We start from the raw sequence: 24,820 nt of genomic DNA, 5'->3' as shown, positions 1-24,820 counted from the left end.
TTTTTTTTGGTCTACACTCTGGGGCTTCCTTCGTATGAACTTTGTTAAAAGATTACAAGTTTTTTAATTTGTTTTTAATTTACATATGGAACCTTAATTAGGAGTCATGGGTCTACTTCATCTCTGACAAATCATTTAAAAAGTCTGCAGTATTACAGAACATTCAAAAGCTTAAAAAAGGCTGTGATCTCCTTAAAGCATATCTTAATGAATTAAAGGAATTATTTTAGTGAAAAGAATCCACTCTTCTTCAGCGTAACTGAAAAATTTGCTGCAGTTCAGTCACCGTGCTTATTAACCCTCAATTTTGCTATAATTCTACTTTTATCTGCAGCACAATGAAACAGAAGACAGAAACAGTATAGCAAACCTGTATGCAAGTCACAGTCCTAATTACTCACTTCATTTCCAAAAGAACAAGTTTTAATAGCTCATTATCTAAGCAAATCATTGCTTTATTAAAGATGGTTGGTAAAATGTTCTCATGGAAACATTTTTCAGAACAGTTTTAGGTTCACTGGTTCTGATAACAACATTCAGCATTCTAACTAAAACTGTGTGCTCTCTAACAAACCAGTGTTATCTGTAACTTGTGTTATTTGAGTTAAGCTTAATATTCACATAGTTAAATTATGGAAATGCAATGCATTGCTAACACATTAACAAGAAGGCATGTTATGATGTACCATATTTAGATGATCTTCAAGTGAGGTACTCCATTGCTGTTTCTTCAAAGTAAGTTCTTTATAATCTGGACACTGCCTGAGTAATTGATCCACTTTTTTTTGAACATACTCTATGATTTTCTGAATTTCTGTTACCCAAGAGCTAAAATGGAAAAGTGCAACTATTAGCATTTCTCAGTTTTGCTCAGCAATCAGGCTTTTAATGACTTAAAAAACAAAACAACCTTTCTGATTATTTTTATGACAAGTAATTTCACAAGAACTTTAAGCTGTGACCCTTACAAGGAAAGTAATCAAGAAAAATATTAACCTGAATGCCAACAAAACTGGTAACGAGTAGCACACAGACATGACATTTCCAAAAACATCTTTATTGCCAGTTGCATAAATTAGATTCACTTGCCATATATCCACATCCACTGAGATATTTGATTTTACAAGTAGTTTCAATGACCCTAGTTATACTATCTAAAGACTGAGACCACAAACAGAACAGCCCTGAAAAGAGCAAAATTATACAACATATAATTTCTACTTTAAAAAAAAATGTTTTCTTTGGACTTTTAAGTATTTCAGTGTTATTACGTTAGGTAGACAAAGAATGTCTCATACATTCTAAGTCAACTTTTTTTTTTTTTTTAAGGATGATGTTTTAACAGAAGAAAAGATGACAAAACAATTGTTTGTCTTGTAATTTATAACATTTAATATCAGGTAGGCAGTTCATAATCTGATGCTTGAGGCAATCCTCTTCAAATTGTAAAAAAAAAGTTACTGCATACAATTAAGGCCTGAAGTTCTGATATAAAAAAGAAACCCATGTATCAATTGATTTATAACTGAAATTTAATCATCATGAGAATTTTTGTAAGACAAATGTTCAAAATAAGGTTTTCATTAGTTTAGTTTCATCATAAACTTATTTTTATACAGGTACTTATGCAAGGTTTCTTCCTTTGTCCTCTAAAATTAAAGGAAATTTTCTACTGGCTTCAGATAGGGCTCAGAGAGCTAATAAATACACCTTTTTGCAGCACCCTCATTTTTCTAGCTGGTTTTAATTTAAAAATGTTAAATATGTTTAAATATGTCTTTTATTTTAAAAAACATGAGCTCAAAATCAGATTTATCAGTATTTTCATTTGAAACACTCTAGGGACTATAAGAATTGCCTTCTGTCCTCTTCCCTTCCCCTTCCAACGTGAATATTTTCAGTGTTTTAGCTTCCTTGGTATTATCTTTTAGAATCATAGAATGGTTTGGGTTGCAAGGGACTTTAAAGATCATCTAATTCCAACTTCAGTATAGGGTTGTAACGTGCTTTAAGAAGATTTGAAAATAATACAGAAATAAAACCTTATGTCTTCATTTATACTGTGATTTGGCTTTATAATTATGCCACTGAAGTCAGTGCACTATCCTTAAACACAGTTCAACTACTATAAACATCTGTCCAATGGAAAAGCAGTTTTTTTGTGAAAGTAATTACATTTTTTCAGATTCACCCATTTCACTGCCTTCGAATGGCATCTGCCCGTATTTGTCAGGATTTCCAGTCCTAGGGAAGTAGGAAAAGGGAAGTTTGTGAAGGCAGTTAAGGCTATCAGTGAACTGTACAATAATGGGAACAGAATATAGTATCAGGATTTAGTCTTCATAGGAGTCCTGTTTCCTGTACAAATCTTCCTCCTTTGGCCCTCAGCTGCTCATACAAATCTTGTTGTCCCATTGGGTTAATCACTGGGCTAAATATTGACCGGTATTAATGGATAGCATACTAGTTTATACATGACAAGGACAAAGGCCTCTGTCTTCCCTCTTTCAAAACATGAATATTTCTGGGGGAAATTATTGTTCTAAAATATAAACACTTTATCACATTTGCAGACAGAACTCATTGCTTCAGCCATTACTAGGCTTATGAGGTGGCTGGGAGTATTCTGGGTGTCTCCAAAAGCTATGGACTGGGAGAAAAAAAAAAAAGAAACCCAGTCTTGGTGTACAAAAAATTGGCCATGAATCAGGATCATTGTGGCATTGAAAACTAGCATCGGGGAGAGCCTAGCCAGCAGGTCACTCCCCTCCATTAAGGGCTTAAGAAGCTGCATCTGGAGGCCAGTTTGAGTCCCCACAGTACAAGAAAGACATAGACAAGCTGGAGCAGAACTGAGCTGAACTGAACAGAGGCCACCAAGATGGTTGGGGCTTGGAGGACATGATGCACATTGGCAAGCTGACGGAACTGTACAGAGTAAAGACAAGAAGGTGAAGAGGTGATCTAAATGTTGTCTTCCATTATCTATGAGGAAGTGGGGTTACACAAAAGGCAGGACCAGAGTCTTTTCAGAGGTGTATAGCAAAAGGTCAAGAGGCAATGCTCACAAGTTGCAGCAAGAAAAATTTTGGCTAGATAAAACGAAAACACGTTTCATAAGGAAAAGGCGTAAGCACTAAAACAGGATGCCCAAGAGGCTGTGAAGTCTGTCCTTGGAGATATTCAGACCCTGGCCCAGAGTAACCTGACCTAAGCTGAAAGTTTTGAACAAGAAATTGCACTAAGTGATCTCCAAAGTTCCTTGCCAATATAAATTATTCCATGATTGTAATCCTTACATATTGCCCATACCTAGGCATGTAAAGTGTTCCACATGCACAGAACTACTAGCACTACTCATTGAAATATATGGCAAACTCATATTTGTGCTATGGGGTCTAATGACAGCAGGGAAACATTGAAAAGTCATATTATGTTTGTTTTCTTAGAACAGGACCTATTTTTATGGTGCAAGCAGACATTAAAATATACATATATATATATTTTTTTTTCTTTAGAAGCAGAAAAAAAGGTCTAAGAGGATTACATTGGCCTGCAGGAAGAGTTTGCAGCTGTTGACATTTTCTTTTACATATTTTTTTTTTAGGTGTTAACTAAACCACCATTTCTGAACCATGCCCTATTGCATCAATTGCACTACTTGACACCACTCTTGAAAGTAGAATGTAGTGTTCCTAAACATTTTTGTTAAATAGATTGGTTTGTATAAATGCCAGCAGCGAGATATGAAAGGTAAGTATGGCTGAAATGGTCATTTAGAACCACACTTACTTAGTTAACTAGTACAGTAATAAAGCAACAGGTAGATATGGAGAAACACAGCAAATATGAAAAACGGAGGGAATACCTGTGAGAATCTGCTTTATTAACTAAAGTTTGTCCTTTTCGCAAAGTACTTGCTGTGCAGCCTTTAATTTCTTCCTTTAATTCCTCGTACTTCATTGCCAAGACAGGCAGACTTAAGCCTTCTGAATTAAGGATTCTAAGGTAATTCTCAATACCTTCAAGAGCATCAAGTGCCTGGAAAAAAAAAATCTGTTGTCAATATTTCTATTTAAAATGCAAGCATAAATTCTTTTACATAAGCAGATGATCAATGGGCAATTAACATTCTCCATTTCTTCAGTTTCCCCATTTCTCAGAACAACATTTTAATTTAGGGTCTGATATTGATTTTGCAGGTCACGGAAGAAAAGAGGTATAATTCAGCAAAAGTTCATGCAAGTATGGGCATACAAAATCATAATTAGTTTGAATTTAAAACTATTCAATTTTCAGAAATAGGCCACTTGGATACTGAAGCAGAACCAAAATAGCAATAGTAATACAATTGACAGTGTTAGCACTCTAAGGTTTGTTGAAGCACACTCAAGGAGCTTCGCCGTTATTTTTTTTAATGTTTTAAATATATCAAACTTATATTCAACAAGTAAATTATAATTAAATCTATTTTTATTAAAAACAGTCTTTGATTTTGCAGACATGCACTTTTGTTTTCTTATACCTGTTCTCCATTTTTCTTTAATGCAAGAAGGTTCTCGTTCAAATAACAGAAGAAAGTGACAAAAGTATTCTTAGACAACTCCTGCCTTTTAATGCTGAATGAAGGCAACATTTAAATACTCCATTAGTAAAGTTAGTAAACAGTAATTTCAGTAAAAATAGAAATGGCCAAATGCACACCAGAAATTATGAACACAAACACAATGCAAGTATTCTGCTTTCCAGCGACCTGAAAAGTAGCATCAAAACAACTAATAATCTGCTTTGCTTATTTGTTCATTACATGTAAATAGTCCAAAGGTTCAGATATGCCCTCATAATAAATAGAAAATGTGTCTTTTCTGAACTAAAGTAATTCAGTTTCAGTGCACCACAGGAGTAGCAGATCCCGTTTTATTCACTCTTACACATAACAGGAGTAGCGGCATGCTGAACAGACACACAAGAGCTAGTCCTGTCTTCATCAAGTACTTCCACATAGCACAGCCCTGTATTATGAAAAGATGCTACCTTTGCTCTCAAAGCAACAGACCTATATTCATGTAGCTCACTGTTCAGATTAGAAGGGGATTCACTATCAAGGACAGTTTTTGCACTGTTTCCACCTAACCTTCTCTGTTTCTTTATCGTAAATGAGATCAAGAAAGATCATAGTTACTGGAGGAAAAGATCTTTGTCACTTCAAGGGTCTACAAATAATTTCAATACTAAGTATTGCTTACATGTTGTTTAATAAAAAAATACTGAAGGAACATATAGGTTAAAAGACACATGATTAGAGCCCCACCTGGTGCTCAAAACAAAAATCAGTGTAGGCTGTTGGTTGTTTTTTCAGCATATATAATAGATATATCAAGTTTATTGTTGGAGCTATCCCTGGAAATTATCTGCTTATAAAGCTTCTGTAAGTGATCTACAAAGAACATGCTTTGAAAATTACAGATCACTTGGTTTTTGGCCACCTTAAATTAGGAACTTCTCTAACTAGTTTTCTAACTAAAAAGTTTTGGAAAAATGTTTGCATAGCTAATACTACTTGCTGTATGTGCCCATGAAGAACAGGTTTATTGTAAAATGGAAATAAAGAGCTTTCACGTTTTAAGTCTGGTCATTAATTTTGAGGTCCTGCTTTGCAGTAGAAAATTTTCAAATGTAGCAACAGATTTTCAAGGCTCTGAAGGACTTAAAAATCAATTGGACTATGGGATATCTTCAGATAGTAGATTCTAAGCACTTAGTATCTCCAAAAAGTTTACGAGTCCTTGTTTTCTGTAACTTTTGTGTAACATGTACTTGGTCCAGCACTGCTGGCTAAACACCTCATGTTTCAAAAGGTTTATGCCCCAAATCAAGGCAACGAAATTGACAAACCATTTTTAAAAAGAGAGCTCACCAGTCTGATAGAGGGTTCCTTGCTTAATCCTTCTGCTCTAAATTAGAGTTCATTTAACAAATTGTTGCATATTAATATTAGAACACAATACCAGAAAATACTTTCATCGTATACTTGGCAGACACGCTGCATCATCCTCCTTCCCTCCCCAGCATTTTAAATGCTAGAACAACACTGGTGTTCTAACAGTTTGGGGTGAAACTGGAAGTTAAAGATTTTTCAAGTACTATTTGAAAGGGGAAAAATTGTATTATTCAATTTTATTTTCACCTCTGATGAGTTTCTAGAAGACAGTACAAGCTAGTGTCAAATTAGCATTTAAAGAGAATTTTGATTTTTATTATATGAGCACACATCCACTAGAAACTGGATTACAACCATTTTTCTTATACCAAGAGCAATTGGTCAGTGGATCATTTTATTTTTTGGAAGACTAATTTGAAATTCAATCTAGTCTCTCAAAAAAGAAAGGCTCAGAAGAACTACAAGTGCATATACTTCTAGTAACATGTGTACCTGCCTGTAAATATTTCAGATTTTAACCAGGAGCATTTTGAAGCAAAGACACTGGTGTCCGAGGACTCATTTTGCTTCCACATAAGAGGACACTTTCACCATTTTAATTCTACTTGGCTGAATGTGAGGTCATTTCCATTATGTCACTTATTTTATTCCTTTCTACATGTGCTTCCTTGATCATATTGTACTCCTATAGAGGGATTTAAAAAAAAGTCTTTTTTCTTCACCGTTTTACTTTTTTTTTTTTTTTTTAAACTGGAGACCTATGAAAAGGGCTGTCCCTTCAATCAATATAATTTAAAAAATAATTCTATATTTTTAGCTGCAAATAACATTTAAAAATAATTTTAAAATCTTAAGTCCTGAGCTAGTAAAAATATCAGAAGAAATACAACCCACATTAGACTACAAAATTACTATCCTAAAACAACTTCAGGAGATGACTGAAGAAAAAAAATGGTATTTTTGCTTTGGAATTGGGATTTGAAGAGTAATTCTACAAGACTATTCCTATCATGCTTACACAAGAGTTAATAAAAAAACTAATAGAAATAACAAACAGAATTCTTAAATTGTATTAAAGTATCCAAATATGACAATGACCTTTTAAGAGGAAAAAAAGATTGCAGGTAGGATGTAACAAAAATTAATGGCCAAATTTATGAAAATATTTTTCATACAAGTAACTATTATTAGACTTGATGTGTGGAGAAGCAAAAAATTTAGCTTTAAAATATTCCTTTTTTTGTCAACAATAATTTACCCATTTTCATCACACAAGATTAGGAAATTACTTAAAATTAAATAGAGATACTAGTTAAGGCTGCGTGTATCTAAACAACCTCCACAAAACAAGCAATTCAGTAGACAGGTAGGTCCCCTTCTTAGCCTTCTCCACTGAGAGCTATAAGAGTCTAATTCTGGAACCTGAATCACTGTCTGCAGGTGAGCACACCTGTGATGGAAATTACTACCTACACATTATCTTGCTAACCTCAGTGTCAAGCAAGGACCCCAAGTGTGGGCCTTGTCTCATCATTAGCACTGTGATTAAGGGAGTTTTGTGTCTTAACTGACTGCTTTTTTATTATGTCATGTATAGACCATGTACTGTATGGTATGCCGTATATGAGGAATTGTATATTGTTCTTGATTTTCCTCATGTCTGATTATACATTAGCCCCTGTGGAGACCACTGCGAGTAAAGATACACGATTTCTGGTATCCTAACTAGCCTGTAATAGCTTGAGTATTATAGAACAGCTTCTGTCCCTTCATACAGCTTGCTGATATCATGGCAGAGACGATGACCTTTAAATTCAATTTTTGGCAAACTATGTTTCCCAAATACGTTTTTGGGAAACTGAGTGTTCTTCTCAATATAATTTTTTTTAATGTTTCTTAAAAATACATCTGCCATTTTGGATAGAAGTTTCAGAAAAGAGATAATATTAAATGGTAATCAGATTAGCAATTCTCCATTCAAAATTGTTTAGAAAACTGTTTGCATAATCCCACATCTATCATCCCACAAATGTACACTAATGTTATGATCACATTATTACAAGCTTGGCTTTTTACCAACCTTGCCAGCAGCATTAAAAAAGTCATTGGCCTCTTGTAGCAGGGCTTTCCTTTCTTCCATATGGCAGCACACTTCTTCTTGCAACAGACAGATTTTCTGATTTGTGAGGTTTAGATGTTCTTTTTCTGTATAGTCCTCCAAAAGCAAAATCTTAAGTGCTTCAGCCTCTAATTGTTCCACAGTGGAGTTCCATTCCTGATAGGAAAAATTCCGCTTTAATCAACTACCAATAGGAAAACAATATACCTGCACAATGATCATATTAATACTTGAAAACATATATTGTGTTTACAAGCCTGAAATTTATCACTGTTTGAAGCTATTTCTTCTAGGATGAATTTCTCAGCAAATTATGTTTTTTGTAACAGCTGTCAGTGGTGGCATCCTACATTCTTTTACAGAGTTTCACAGGCAAGATGGCCTGGACAACATAAAACCAAAAAAACTTTTATGACAAACATCCCCTTAAAACCAACTGTTCATCAAAGAATAAATTAAAATATTGCCTGGGTAATAGCTGCTTCCAGTAAGACAATTTTTGCTGAGAGCTGTCTGGCAATCAATTAAATCAGATGACTTCCCCTTTACAGTGAAGTGTGGTATCACCCCTGAAACTCTCAGTTGTACATTTGCCCTGATTTCCTGATGGACAAAAATACAAGTTCATTCAAAGCCTTACCTGATCTTGAACCTTCCTAGTGGTAGTGACAGACAGAAGGAAAGGTACTTTAGAAAGGAAGACCATAATTTGGAATTCAAGCCACAGTCGAAAACATTATTGACACTTAATTGAGGTAGGTCCTTTAAAACTGAGGTGCTTTAAAATGGATTCAGTTAAATCAGTACAAGTTTACATATACTTTGTATACATTGCACCAGTTGGAAGCATCTAATCAGAACTGATTGTCTATGTTGACTCCTATTTCTTTTTTCAACTACTCACACTGAACTGACTTGTGCTTCTAGTGTTCTGACCCAAATTATACATAAAATTTAGGGATTAAGCACAAAACTTTTTTTTTTTCCTAAACCTATGATAAATACTATTACAGTATTCAGTCCCATTATCTTTTTTAGGCTATGACTTAACCATATAGAAAAGAGTTTAATCATATGGAAAAGAGTTTTACTTTAAGAGTAATTTCACCTTTTCCTGTCTTACAACTACTGCTTTGGTTTTTAGTCATTTGATTTTGCTGCATTTTTATAAAGAAAATGATAAAATACCAAAACAGTTGCATTATGTACTTTGACCCTGCTGTGTTTGTCAGTACTTAGAATTGGTGTCTTATCATGCTATTCAAAACAAAAGGAGCATCTGCTATTATCCTGCAATTTCCCATGCCTTAGGTAGCACCTTTCTTCCACATTTTCTGGTAATGAATTAAATGTATTTTGAAATAAGACAAACTTTAAAACATTCATTTAGCATTTCCTTCCACAGAATTGTATCAAATGTCTGGTAAATCAGACAGAAAAATATCTAAAAGTATTTTTTTTAAAAGCAATTTTTCCATGCAAACTCTCTGAAGTGTGCACAAAGAAATTGCACGTTTTTCCAAGAAAACACTAATTCTATATTCCTTAAATATTCCTTAAGAACCTGAACCAAACACCTCTATTTTCCTAGAGAAATAAAGAGAGATTAATCGGGGACACAATGAAAGCAAATTTTTTTTTAAATTATTTTCATTTTGTCTGTTACTGACAAACAGCTGTAGCAAACTCCTTATTTTTTTAATATTAATTTGAAACAAAAAATAATGACCACTTATGAATTCCAGATGCAATAATTTTCAGTCTGCACTTTTAATCAAGTGAAATCATACACTATATTCCTTAACGCACAACTCCCCTTTCACAAAATTCTTTCATTGCCTCTCTGACCTAAGTAATGTTGAGCAAGAATGACGCTTTTGAGGTTAATTATAGTCTAATGTGCTATATTTATTCCTGTTTACCTTAAGTGTCTATGTTGGAAATAGTACAGGATCTCTCTCCATACACACAACTTTAATTGACCTAGTTATGAGCAAATCATGTTAAATTGGACCCCTGACATACAATTGTATCGGCAGCACAATATCATCATCTTCCAGCACATGTGACTGGAACAAGTGGTACCAAATGTATTCTGTGGTCATATTCGAAAAAGCTTTGTTCACATTAAAACATATAGACGTTAATGAGAATTAGAAAACAACATTACAGTTGGGAGCTTTTAACTGGGACTAATAAACTAAAAAAAGGCCAGGAAAGTGCAGTGGTATATGTGCATCCTCATTTTTTATGCTATTCATATCATAATTAAAAATATTTCATGCAAGAATGAAAAAGGCATATTTTAATGCAACAAAAAGGGAAATTTTCTAGAGTTAGCTTAGAAGCAGATAAAGAAAAACAGAAAAAAGTTCTGAATTGTTTCAGTGTATTGCAATGTGTAAATCATCATTACAGCAGGCAAGGCTAATTGTAAGAAAATGACTCAATTTGTAGAGTTGCAAGAAGATTTCACTGTAAAAACATTCACGAATCCATTGGGTATATATTACCCAATAGCAGTTCTCAAATAATCTTGAAGCAAAGGTTAAACTCTGTCTCTTTTATACTCAGCCAAACTTCTTTCATAACCTTTTTCACACACTCATTAAAAACAAAATAAAACAACACAATTTATTGCAATAATTTATAGTTTTTTAAAAAAGTATGGAAATTACAACCTTTCACACTCTAAAAGTATTTTGATCTCTCTAAAAGCTATTTGATCACCACTCAAAACCAGTTCAACTTTCTATAAAACAGCTGGAGAATTTCTAGTATTTCCAGCTTTCTATTTGTAAGGAAAGATTTCTACACATAAAAAGCCTATACTTCCTGTCAATAAGGACATACAAACTCAGCAGAAAAATCCTTGTTCTTTCTGTACTTCAGCATTCAACATGTTAAATTTGTAACAGTCTGTTTGTCAGCACTAAAATACTTGTTACTCATTTCCCCTGTAAAGAACACAAAGCCTATTATTACTTTGACTTTTTTATTTGACAAGAAATGTGCATGAATTCCTCTGACCTACTGAAGATGCAATGCACAGTATATGCCTATATTCAATGTGTCTCCTTAGCTTATATCATTATTCCTTTTTTTTTCCTCACAGTAGTAAGCCTTTTAAACATTTACTTTCACTGCTTTCACTATTCCATCTGGAAAAAAAAAAAAAGAGCTCTTCCTAGCTTATTTGATTGATCAGGTATTTTTCAAGAGGGTTATAAATGATGGATGAAATGTCAAAAAACATAGTTAATATCAGTGATGGTGATACTGAATTTTGCCATTAAGAACTATCCTGAAACATTGGTAGAGCATGCTATTACCTATGACGGCTATGACAGACTCAATAACCATGCAGATATATTATACAGGAAAGAAGTGCTCTCCAAATAATCCTTATTAAAAGGGGAACTGATTCCAGCACTCTTTACTCCTTTTCTTCATCTCTAAAGCTATTTGGTCACAAAGTGCTGCTAGCGGTTCTTTCCTACCACGCCAAGCAACCCACAGAACTGTGACAGAAAGTGCCAGCATAGTCCCACTGAAATATGAATTCCAGACATGAACTCAGAAAGAACTAGAATCACTCACCCTTCAATCTGTCTCTCCTCTATTCTTAATTCTTACCTGGTGTGGGAGTGTGTAGGGGGTCCATTTAATGTTTGCGAGGGTGGCATTGTACTGTTTTGTTTTATTTTTCCTTCGTTTATGAATCATTGTTTTTGCTCTTGATTATTGCACAAGATAGTGCTAACGTTCAATGGTTTCACCTCGCAACAAGGTCAAGAGAAGATACCAACTTAAGAATGTAATAAACCATTCTCCTATCTTCTGTCAGCCCAGTCACACAAATAAAAGTCTAAATTCTTTTTAGTCTTGCCTCTGAGCAATTTAAACAAATCATGTGCCCTGATAATCTTAATGCAAAAATACATGCAAGTAAATGAAAGTGTATTTTCTGTTTGAAACCGTTCACAACACAGTTTTAATACTTTCCATTATCTTACTCCCTATGGGAACACTTAACACTTGTCTATATGACAGCAACTTTCCACCACACTCTCAAAACTACAGTATACATATGAAATGTTACTTGAAAAGATGCATTTACACCACTGTAAGACCTAATACAGAAATCCCAAAATTGATTATTTTATCAGTCCTTATTGCTTCTGATAGAATGTTATTAGAAATTGTAGTGGCCATTCAGACAGTATGAGAAAGACACTAATCAAGATCTACCTTTATTATTGCAGTGGGGTAAATAAAATATTTTAAAGCTACTAATTGCTTTTTGGAAACATTCACAGTTTATGGAATCAGGGAACTAGACAGAAATGACAACAGACATCAGCTATGCTCTAAGCAATCACCAAGCCACAGAAAGCATGTAATTAATTAATTAGCCAAGTATTGTGTAAGGTCCTCCTCAGAATTATGCCTGCACATAAACTGAAAAGTTCTTCACAACTGCTTTCATATTTGCTCACATGAACTGATAAAACAGTTATCTGTTTGATCTAATAAAACTTCTGAAGACTTCTGGAAACTACATTTCACTTTGAAATTAATGTAGAATATTAACAATTTACTTCTTACTTAGAATATAAGACACTAAAGGGATTCCTGAAGGGAGGGCAATTCTAACTGTGGTTTTTGTGTTACCAGAAAAATCTGATACTGTATTTTTCCTGTTGCTTAATAGATTGCTTTCAATATATATACAGCAAAAATTGGTGTCTGCTTTTACCTTGAAGAATCAGAGGTAATAAAATTACTCAGTAAAATTGTAGAAGAGAAATTTTAAAGCACTAGTGCAGTTCATGGTCTTCTTAATAAAGAAACTTTTAGTTTCTGCTCCAAGATTTTCCAAACAAGATGGAATTGTACCACATTTATGTAATATTCTTTTGTGTGTGCTTTTTTTTTTTCTTTTCTCCTGCTTTGCTTGTGCGAGCATTGCAGCAGAATTTAGCTCTTCATACACAAACTTCTCTAAATGAAGAAAATCTGTTTTCTGACATGCTGTATTTGTTTCTATAGGAATGGTCTTTGGATGAAAACATGCTGTGTGGTCATGTGAGTTATCCAAACACAACTGTTAGAAATGATATCATGATGAATTAGCCTGACCCAGCAACAGCACTTACCTGATGAGAGCACAATTGAGCACCTAAAGAAATGTTCTAAACTATATGCAATTTACATTATAAACATAAAATTTTTTGATATCAACATTTTCTTAGATACCATCTTGCTTTTATGAGTCATGATAAAAGATTTATTCTCTAGAAAACTGATATTCACATTGAAAATAAAATTTCAATTACTTTTGTACCCAATAAATAAATGGATATGCACCAGTTTCAACCACATACGCAGTTCAGTAACAATGGATTATGGTAGTAGTGGCTGGCTTTTTATATTCTATCAAAATTTTAATTTTGATACATTTTATTAAATTGTTTTTCTTTAATTTTTGCAATGTTGTTTAATACGTAAACTACCAGTCTAGAAAATTGCCACTAAATTGAAAAACTAATTAAACGGCATAAAGGATTACTCTTCTTTTGCCTTGTAAATAGCTTTTAAAGTTTTAAATGTGAAAAATACTGTCAAACATGGAGGTTTTTGTTAAAAGAAGTAAAAAGAAAAAAAATTCTAATTCAGACATAAATATATGCCACACGTACACATACCGAGTACCTACTCATATATTAAACTCATGAGTTCATGTTTTGATATTTATTTTTAAAGTTAGTTCACTATTCAATTATCATATTTCTTACTTTCACTTTGACTTCCATTTCTTTATGCTCTTGAAGTAACTCTTCATTTTCCAATAAAGACGAGCCTAGGTTTTGCTTGTGTACATAATCTCTGATGTTCTTCTTGTACCAAGATGTTACCTACATAAATAATATAAAGAATTCTCAGTCAATGAAAGACTTGAAAAATGTCTGTCCATTCTTTGAATATGTACAACACTGTTTCATCTATAAAAGCAGCCCTAATTTTCATTCTTTTCATTTTTCATTCCTAATGTTGATACTTTTATTCAAATGTTTGCATTTGTATTATTTTAAAGTTAATAAATACATAATGAAAGGATTGTGATCAAAATAAACACATACTGGAATATATATAACAAGACAGCTTTAATAGCTTTCAAAAGGAAAAAAAATCCTACATCTCACAGATGTAGACTTTAGCAAATATCTATAGCAAACACTTTCTGTAGTTAAACTATTGCAAATTGCACAGAATGACTTGCATTTATTTCTACTTGATTCATGTTAGGTACCTCTCACTTTCATGGTAAACAGCACATGGCAAGAATTCCTGAGTGAAGCTTTGCATTTTAAAATAGTAGTATCAAGTAGACTTTCATTCTTTTCAAAGTCTGGAAAATCACCACCATAATTAAATCGTGAATAGCATACTCAGAATTACTTTGTACTGCAGGTACTATGTATTTTTAAAGCATGCTCCAGATTTTTTCCTATCTGCTCATGTAGAAGCTATTTTTAATAAATTTAAAGGATTCTAAGAATGAAAGAACCTTAAAACTGAAAATATTTCCAACACATCTAAAAAAAATAAAAAATAAACAAAAAAGGAGCAAATTATCAAATTATTCAACAGAGCTTGGAAGGTAAACAATTTATTTTGCTGCTAAGCCTTCAATTTCTTGAGCATATCCTCCAGATGTGTACTTACTGACGGAAGATTTTTTTTTTTCCTGGAAGCAGATTTTTCACAGAACGGGGGGAGAAAACAGGATGAAAAAGCTCTTCAATAAAAATAAAGGTATCAATTTACCATCACTGGCAAAACAGACTCAACATCAGGAAAACTCATTTAATTTGTTGCCAGTTTCAGATTTAGATGGTGAGAAACAATGACAAAAATGAAAACACTTTTTTCCCCCTCTTCACCATGCCAGCCTTTTCTCCAGGCTCAACCTCACTCCTTCAGTCCCAATTCTTCTACATCTCTCCCCTCACAAAGCAGCACAGGGGGGCCAGGGAGTTATGGTCAGTACATAACAGCTCTTTGCTGCTTCTTCCTCCTCACACTTTTATCCTCCTCCAGCATGAGATCTCCAGGGGCTGCAGGTCCTGTCAGGACACCCTGCTCCAAAATGGGCTCTCTGCGGCTACTGTTCTGTCACAGATTACTCAATTGATACACCCTCTCCACAGTTTGGGTACCTACTCCCAGCTTGCTTCTCTCCGTGGGCCACAGGTGTCCTTCTCAGAGACCTGTGGGACCACCTCCTCCTTCTCCTCCTCTTCTCCCTTCTTCACTGACCTTGGTGTTCACAGGGCTGTTCCTCACAGTTTTTTTCCCCACCCTCACTCTTCACCCCACTGGTGTAGCCCTTTTTCCTTTCTTAACTGTGCTTTCACTGAGGCACCAACAGCTTCGCTAACGGAGAACTCAGCCAAGTCCCACCATGGCGCCCTTGGAACTTGCTGGAACCAGCTGTGTCTGGCACAGCGCCACCCCGGACTCTCCTCACCGAGACTGCCCTGCAGCCACCGGCTTCCAGACCAGGGCGTGTGCACCCAGTACACTTGTGAAACTGGGGGTATTTTAAGGAGGGGAATTCTTACACATGTTAATTCAAAGCTTATACACACATATGTTGTCCCATGCCATGCTGAAGCTCTTGTACAATCAGACTCTATGTGTGAGACTGAAAATACAGTAGTGAAGGGAAATTAAGTAACACACTTTTCTTTATAAAAATTATTCACATCAGGAGAAACTTTGTTTTTCACTCCCTTTCTTCCAGTATGTATTAAAGCACACATGTATACACACCATAAATTAAGTCTGACACCTTAATTCAGGCCGTTTGAACTTGAGCAGCCTGTAAAATGTATTCTGACATACTAATGCTAAAGTGCAAGCATCATATTTTCATGTGGATGAGCTATTCTCAATTAATTACTGTATTCACAATTTATTGACTTTTGTTAAATACCATTTTTTTTAACTTATTTTTTACTTGCAGTGTCGATTGTGTGCATTTCTCTACCAACAGGTGATTTTCCCTAGCCATGAATTTATCCGTGTTTTCATAGTGCTTTTATCATTAGTGCATTTGAGTGGCTGATGCTTGAGTTACTACTTGGAGTTTCAAATAATATTTTTCTCATCAGGATCTGAAGACATCATCAATACAATGTGCAATACAGTACAGATCTAGGGGACATTTAAGTCCCTCTCTTCATAACCACACTACCTAAACCCTTCCCTAATCTTTAATGTATTCATCTTCACAATATTGCTAGTGAAGCATTCTTGTTTAATTTCATATATATATATATTAACTTCATAACAAATTAGGGCAGAAAGGGGCCACAGACATTTTAAAAGAAAAATGCAGCACTTCAATTTAAAATTATCAAGTACAGACTTGTAAAGAAGAGGAGTAATAAAATGTAATGTGAGGAGGTGGGCAGGGAGGAAATATCACTACTGCAGCATCCAAGAGCTTGTAACACCAAATTTGAGAAGTGCTATAACAGACTCTGGAAATTAATAAATGAATATTGGCAGGAGGATGAGGTAACAACAACGACAGCAACAAAATACTAAATGTGATGTATACCAGTCAAGAAAAGCATTTCAAGTCCATGTATATTGCAGCAGTCCTTCTCATTTGTGAAGTTTCTTATTTATGTACACAGAAACATTGTGTACTTTTTCTTTGTCTTTTTTTTTTTTTTTAAGGACTTTCTGTTTAGACAACATTCCCAAATGCAGAAGTTATTTAGAATATTAACTCATAAGAGTAATAATTTCAGCTTTGAAGGGAATGTTTGCAACTGTGAAATATTAAGACCAAATAACCCATGTAGGTGCATGATACTTTACTAAGAATGCCTATATTCTCTGGAAAGATTATGTCTCACCAACAATGGGGTTCATTTGACAGGATGTCAGAAATTCATTTTGTTTCAAGGTGTTAGGTTTTTTGGTTCTTTGTAGAATCAAAGTCTGGGAACCATATGAAATTTGCATGCATATATAAGAATAGTAAGAGAAACTAAATTACCATTTTAAGAAAAAAACAGCACTGGGGATCAGACATTTGGAAATAAAAAAGGGGAGAAGTCTTGACCATAAGAAAGACAATGGCAGAACTACAGCTAAATTCACTGGTGCCGTGATTTTGCCATGACAAGTAGCTAGCAGAGAAGTAGCCTTAATTTGAACTGATTATAGAATTTTGAATAACTTAACTATATTCAGGTCTACATGACAGCACTCATCGTAAAATGTAATTTTTGATATTTATGAAAAATGGCTTTTGCAGAATGTGCTGGAATTAAATGTGAAGTCTAAAGTTCACAGATGAACTTCATACAACATCTTAATGATTCAAATAATTCTAAGCATTAAATGACAATGGTTATATTTGCCTCCAAACTGTCCAAGCTAAACTTGGTGCTTTCATTCTAGCTACTGAAGCAGCACTATGCTGGGCACAGCTATCAGAAAAAATCAGCAAAGAGCACACCACCAATAGATGTAGGCCAAGCTTAGATAATTCTCTACAGCAGTGTTGGTGTATTAGCTACTGCTGCAGATTTCTTCTCATGTATGTGCACATACATGTATGTATTTCCAGATCCTAATTACTAGATGTTAGAATGCAAATATCCATTTTTCATAACAGAAATTTGGTTTCAAGTAAAGAAACAGCAGAACCTTTCTATATTCTGACATATATAAATACTTGTAGTCAAGATCATAAACCTATTTATTATGCAAAGATTAAAAGGGAAGAACACCCTGAATAATTCACCAAGATACCTTACTTTTTTTTGTTTGTTTTTTTTAAGTTAGTTAAACTGTATTTAATGAAAACAAAATAAAAAAGAAGCTGTGACTTACACCAAGATAGTTTATTTCCTATATATCTGTCTGGATAACCAATGTAGGTGTACTCACCTGTACTCTGAATTTTACTCAGCTCTTATGTCTGCCCTTGATGCTACCAAGGACCAGAAATAATTTTAATTGTCTTATATATGCATGATTGGGTCGATTGAAAAAAATTACATTCATAAATCTACTTCCAAAGATAATTAATTATGCACAAAATAGTATAATCTGCCTTTGATTTTCATTAATGAGATTATCAGAAAATAGTATGCTGACACTTCCAAAAAAGAAGGTTACACACCCTTCTCTAAAGGTATAAGTACACTTACACATATGAAAATACTGATAAAGAAACATGTTGCAATCATCTTATCATCGCGTTCCAATTAGAGATCAAAGGAAGGTGCTGCATTTTAGTTCTTCAGAACCCAGCTAATACATAGTAAACTTTACAGCCTTTTGTTTTGTTTTTGTTTTAATACAGACCTCTGCATTAGGCACAAATAATTGTGCATAGCAAAACAGAGGAGCAAAAATCCACTCATATCCTGCACAGAAGAGTTCATCTCCAGTACACCACTTTCTCTGTATCTCCTGAACTCTCATTAACATCAATGGGAGTTCAATATGCTCTTCTTACATATGTAGCAACATTTGACATCAATAGGAGTTCAGTCCTGTACAGAGACTAAAATATTAGATTTCAGATCTGCTGAGAGGCTTTGAGAATTGAATTTGTCAGCGCAGAAATATATGCATAATGTCTTAGAGACCAGAGGGAGACATTTTACATAAAGTCTCTAAAAGTTAATTTTCCAGTGTTTGTATTTAAATATGAATATATTACTTGTGCAAGATGCAGACATTATACTAGGCTTGATTGGTAATGAATCATGATTGAATGGCTAAACACAAGTATATTCCAAAAAGCATGATTCTAAAAACTATTTGAATTTGTCACTCCTTGTGTATACCAGCCTTGAACTGGATGCAGGTATGAGCTAACAGGTAGTTAAATACTAGCCCCTCTTTCCAGATAACCAGAAAACTTGCCAGTAGATAACTGTTTTTATTCTTACTCTTTGTGATACAAGCAGCTACCTGAAAGGAAAAGGAAGCATACACATACGACTCACTGCACAGTATTTTCAATTATGCCTAAATTAGGGTCAGTCTGGTTGCTCCCAAATACCTATCTGGTTATCTACCTGCTGTTTGGTTACTCCCAAGTATTTAGCCCTTGCATGATGAGGACATGTAGAAATATTTGGCAAATTTCATGAAATTGTGTGGCCTTTACCATCTCAGGCAATGTGAATTGTTTTTGAAAAGTGTGCTTGAGTCAAAAAAAAAAAAACACACCCTGCACATATTTATCTCTTACTCTTCAATAGCAAAAATGCTTCCATTTGAGTGTTCCTCTGTATTTGAATACTATGGGACAACACAGGGATTATGAGGTAGTTGTATTTATACTTAACACTTTTTAATGCAAAGGATTTTTTTTTAATCCTAGATGAAAAACAACATGGAGTTAGACTGATACTGAAAGTTCAATTCTTGCTGTTGTAAATTTATTAGAATTCACTAAACTTAAGATCTTTCTTTTATGCGATAGCTATGTGGTAATACTGAGAAAAAAAAGAAAAAAGAAAAAGAAAAAAAGCCATGAAAAACAGTAACAGCAATATGCATCTCTAAGCAGGCACTAGATATTTTTTAATGATTTGCATAGAAATGGATAAAGCCTCCTATATTGTCATTCATTTTTCATTATTTCTATGTAAGCATATAAGATCAAGGGCTTTTTTCAGCTATTTTATAATTAGATATTGAGATTAGGGCACTTGCATAAAGACCACACTATTTTTATCTGTTCTATCTAATCATTAAATAATTCTTGCTCTGTTTCTCGCAGCTACTGATATTGAGTGCTCCAGAAATAAGGCTTTCAGTTTGCTTGTGTACCGTAACAATTATGTTGTCTCTATGCAAAACTCCAAGTAGTTTTGTTTGTTGAGTAAGGTGCTTCTCAGCTTAAGCAACCTCACAGGCAAAGCAGGTGCCTACAGAATGGATTATGGTTCATAGGATGGCGTTTTCCACTGATATAATGGGGAACTATTTTGGAGGCAAGGAATGAATACAGAGGCATTACAATCAGAACTGTACTGTTTGTGGTCCATACAAAATTTTAACCTATTAACAAAACACTTAAAATAACTCAGCTTTAATCTTATTAGACTTTGGCAGTTAAATTTGCATATGTTCCCCCTTCTCAGAGCACACTTACTATCCAAAGACATGGCGGCAGAGCAGGACTCTCCCTGTATCTTTTCTCTGGTAGTCTGTGGTGTCTCTCAATGAAAATGACAGGCAAGAGTCTGCTGTTGCAGAAGTTTATCAAATAATGCACACCACAAACAGAGAAGAGTTATCTGATCTGAACACTGGGAGACGAAGAGTGAAAAGGAAAAGGGCAGTAGGACTGGAAAGAGGAAAAGAAAGAGCAAGATTCAGATATACCTAGGCTTTGAAAGGAAGGTACAAAAGCAAGATGTATTTGAGAGATTCAATAAGAGATGGGAGCTAAGCTGGGAGAAAGAAGAAAAAGAGATTGCAGGCATGGAAAACCTTTAAACAATATAGAAACCTAAAGGCTTTTGATTTGACTGCAAGAACACAATAATCAGTCAGCCTTTCAGTCACACCAATTTGCTAACTACACTATATCTTCTCTTTAACTGACTAGTCCAAAAACAGCCTTCTGCAGCTATCATTGCTATTATCAGTTGCTGTTATAGCTCATTTAGCTAGAGATGATTTAGCTAGCTGTGCTGGGAATCTGATTTGAAGGGAATCTAGTTTGGTTTGAAGCACCACATTTGATAACTCAGAGAAGGATATATTTTTCAGAAATAATACAGAAGAAACTTACACTATGGAAATACTGCTTTGAAGGCATTAAACATATTAAAATAAATTATGAGGATGTTATATATGAAGTCAAATATTCAAGTTAGGATCTCATAGAGAAAAAAAAAAAAAAAGAGCCAGGGATGTTACCCTAATAAATATACTTAAGCTCCTTTTCTATAATAGTTTACTGTGAAACAGTCCTTGATTTTTTTTTTATTTTATTTTTTTTAAACTGTGGTTTGCCATACTATTATGTCTTACCTTGTTCTCTTGTTGATGCCACAAACAAATTTGGAGAACCTGCTCCAGTCCTTGGCGCTGATGTTTAAGAAATCTGTCCAGTTGCCGCCGCCTGTCTTGTAGCAGTTCAAGGAGATTGTCAATTTTCAAGCAGCTGCTATGGGCTCCCTGAATCAGCTCAGGATTTGCATTTAGCCCCTCACGTTTGAATCCTTCTATAAATTCAGTTAGCTCTTGGCTTTTGTTTAGAAGTGTAAGCGACTTTTCCAAGAGCTCTGTAAGAAAAGAATTTCGCAAGGAAAAAATAATAATTTGTAAATCTAACAGCATTTTTCAAATGTTACTCAAATATCTTTAAAATGGCATACCTATTAACATGCACAAGCATAATACATTTTCATTTAACAAAAGAAAAACTGCTAGAGAGTTAAATTCTTTCAGCAGCATATTAAAAAAAAAAAAGGAACATTTTCATATTTGTTCTGAGATGTTTTTCAAAAAATTATTCAGGGGAAAAGGAAAACTATCCAAGGAGCCAGAACACACACACACTGCCGGAGCAGAATATTGTTTGTACCTTTTGTGTGATGCTCTTGTTGCAGGAGGAGTTCTCTCAAAGTGTCAATATTGTCGAATTCTTGAGCATTTTTTAAGAAATCTTCAACTTGGTCAATTTTAACAGCAAACTGCATTAGGAAAACAAAGGGTGGGAGGAAATGCAATATAACTGTCTTTTACAGAACTCAATCCTAATTTCCGTATTATAGGGCAAAATCGTTAGAATTTGTAAGTTCTTGGAAAAAAGCATTCTTAATGACTGATAAATACAGGTTCTCAGTGCATCTTCTTTTGAGGTTCTCATTGATTAAGAGGACCCAAAATTCAGTTGTAACGCTCTGAAACTACAGTTTCGGTTGATGTCAATCATCTTTTCAATATAGTCTTCAAACACACTGCAAATATATAGTCTTACGGAAAAATCTGTTAATTTTAAAACTTTCAGTAAAATCTCATTTAGCAGGAATTAAGCATTTAACTTAGATCTCCTTCCCAGAAATTATTTCCCGTGTTACCCAGAAATTATTTCCCATGTTAATATGTTGATGGAAAGAAACATTTGAGGGAAACATCAGACAGATACAATCTTCAAAGCAATATTTTGAAGGTAGTAATAAGTAGAAAATTTAAGCTAATATTATGGTAAACATATTAATTGCCTATACTGGGAAGCAGCATCTCTGTAATGAAGACTAAAGTTAGGTTACTCCTTACAAATCATTTTGCCATAGGTTCCATATTTTAAATATTGAAACATGCTATGTTTCTTGGAGCAGGTCTGGTAATCTGCTAAGACTGTTAAAAATAGGATTGAAATTCTTTGACTTGCACCTTTGTAGGCACAACTCATGTATGAGTACCTCAGACAGAGTCTAGGCACATATAATGTATCTTAGCTAATCTTTATTAATTCCATTGCTTCATTTCAAGAATGAAGAAACAAGTAGAGTTCATATTTGCATTTCAGTGTAATAAAAGACGTTGAAACCCATGATGAAATTAAGGAAGATGAAAAACTGTCTGCTTTTTCTCCCTTTTCTATTTTTCCAGATTTCCTTCCCTCTTGCTCTAAAAGAAATGTATTAGTTATCAACATTTGGGATTTGATTTCTGATTTTCATTAAAGAGAATTCTTGAGATAATGTTTGTGTTCTACCACAATAAAACAAAGATTTCCATAATCACTGGTTGTCATATAAAGAAAAGCCTTTCCATAAGAAGTTTCAGTTATTCCTATTTAAATCAATATTGTTGTTTTTTTTTTCTTTCCATCTGTACATAACAGATATGATCTGTGCTACGATTCAGCTGCTGCCTTGTGCTTTAATGATATAAGCCTGTTGCTTGAACAATTCGACTACCCCTTAAGGGATTTAATTTGTACTAGGTCAACATTTTGTGGTACAGAATTTATCATATAGAATATGATCAGAATCATATCAGAATTTATTTACCGACTTTGTACTCATTTCTTCGTATAATACACACGGCCAGGACACAACGATTAGTAGTCTGTTGATCATACAGATCCTTCACTGGAGCTCTTGGGACAGTTAGCATTTGAATGGTTGCTTTGGTAATTTATATGTAACCCTTAGCCATTGTAGAAGGAAATTTATCAAGGTGAATTATTAAACAATTATTATAAATTCCAGAGATTATAGGAAAATTGAAGGCAGGGAGCTACAGAAATTATCACCACTTTGACAAGTTAGGGTAAGAGATACAGAGAAATGAATAAGCAGGGGAAAGAACAACATTCTGAAATCTGTCTTCTGGAATCACACAAATATCTTTTTGTGTATTTCTGCACATGGAAGTCTTGAGTAAAGGCCTGGAAAGTTAGATTAAGGTTTAGTTTGCAAGCATAATTACAATGACTGTAAGTATATTATAGTGTAAAACCTTCTGTGGCCAATCATTAATAATCGTTAGCGAAGACATCTGAGAATTCAGCTGTTCCAGTGCCAAATAATTTGAATCACAATGAACGAAACAAACTCTGGAGAATGTCCACAGCCACTGAATTATGCATTTTAGATTTTGGTCCAGTTCCATTTTTCACTGTCACTTTTCTGTCAAGTACAAATCTTGGAGAAATCATGACTAAGATTTTTTTTTTTTTTTTTTAAGTCTACGTGATTTTTGTTCCATTTCATCCTGAACTACAAAGTAGGAGGAAAAGAAAGGATACATCAAGAGATTATTATTTTCTTAATCACTTCAACCCTTAGGAATGCAATAAACCATTAACATGTTAATTAACATTAACATGTATAACAGAGTAAAAATACAATGGAAAGAGTTTCTGTAAGACGTTTCCAATCAAGAGACATTTGATTTAAAAACAAACCTCCAGAGCATTTTCAAAGAACAGTGAAGTAAGTTCCAGAAGTGCCTGTCGCTTCTCTAACATAATGATGAGGGCATCCCATGCATCTCCGAGTGTCTCTGCCATGGCATCATACACCTGACTCTTGTCTTTGTTCTCCTCTGCAGCCCTGTCTGCTTCATGCAGCAGGTCCCACACTTGGTCTTCCAAAGCCTGAGAAGAAAAAGATAAAGAATTCTGTAAACAGAACCCAAAATGCAGTGCTGATATTGGCATCAGGATACTTTTTCAGTCGGTCTGAAACTATCCAAAATCTCTCATTCATGCTCGATTTCCAGCTCCTAAAGATGAGTGTAGCTGTTAATGATTGTTTCATTGTGAACTTCTGAATTACTTCTGCTCTTAAGAGGGGACATTTTTATGAAATTTCATATGAAAACAAGTGTTAAGGGTATTTATCATTCTCTCTCTAAAATTTAGACTCATTTAATTTTACATCTGCTTAAGCACAGGAATATTCCTGGAAGTAGTAGCAATACAAATATTTTGGATCTTCTTCCGTATGTCATCATGCTCTACTGATATTAAAAGGGAAAGAAAAAAAAAAATCAAAGCTTTAAAAATTTATCTTGTAACTTACTAATAAGTCTGTGATTACTTCAATGCTATCCAGAAAAGAGTAGTTTGAACACATGCATGCATTCTCCAGAAAACACCAAATACATGCAATGTTTCAAGGATCAGCTTACTGCATATTGCCAAGGCTGGCCACCAAATAATCTATATTCTCTGGTCAAAA

At 34.2% G+C, this 24,820-nt stretch overlaps 1 protein-coding gene across 1 annotated transcript in view; it reads right to left on the bottom strand.

The window, feature by feature from the left end:
* The window catches only part of CCDC141 (coiled-coil domain containing 141), an 80,921-nt gene that overhangs the window by 42,946 nt on the left and 13,155 nt on the right, over window positions 1-24,820 (bottom strand). Inside the window, exons 3-9 of the mRNA XM_035571390.2 lie at window positions 24,043-24,234; window positions 21,709-21,817; window positions 21,153-21,406; window positions 13,859-13,978; window positions 8,022-8,216; window positions 3,869-4,041; window positions 687-828 (exon numbers count right to left, since the gene is read on the bottom strand). Coding sequence (XP_035427283.2) covers window positions 687-828; window positions 3,869-4,041; window positions 8,022-8,216; window positions 13,859-13,978; window positions 21,153-21,406; window positions 21,709-21,817; window positions 24,043-24,234 — 1,185 coding nt within the window. The remainder of the gene's footprint in view (window positions 1-686; window positions 829-3,868; window positions 4,042-8,021; window positions 8,217-13,858; window positions 13,979-21,152; window positions 21,407-21,708; window positions 21,818-24,042; window positions 24,235-24,820) is intronic.

This window comes from Cygnus atratus, chromosome 6, assembly GCF_013377495.2.
Source record: "Cygnus atratus isolate AKBS03 ecotype Queensland, Australia chromosome 6, CAtr_DNAZoo_HiC_assembly, whole genome shotgun sequence".
Taxonomy (NCBI): Eukaryota; Metazoa; Chordata; class Aves; order Anseriformes; family Anatidae; genus Cygnus; species Cygnus atratus.
The sequence above is the reverse complement of the archived record's forward strand: the minus strand, read 5'-3'. Positions and strand labels throughout refer to the sequence as shown.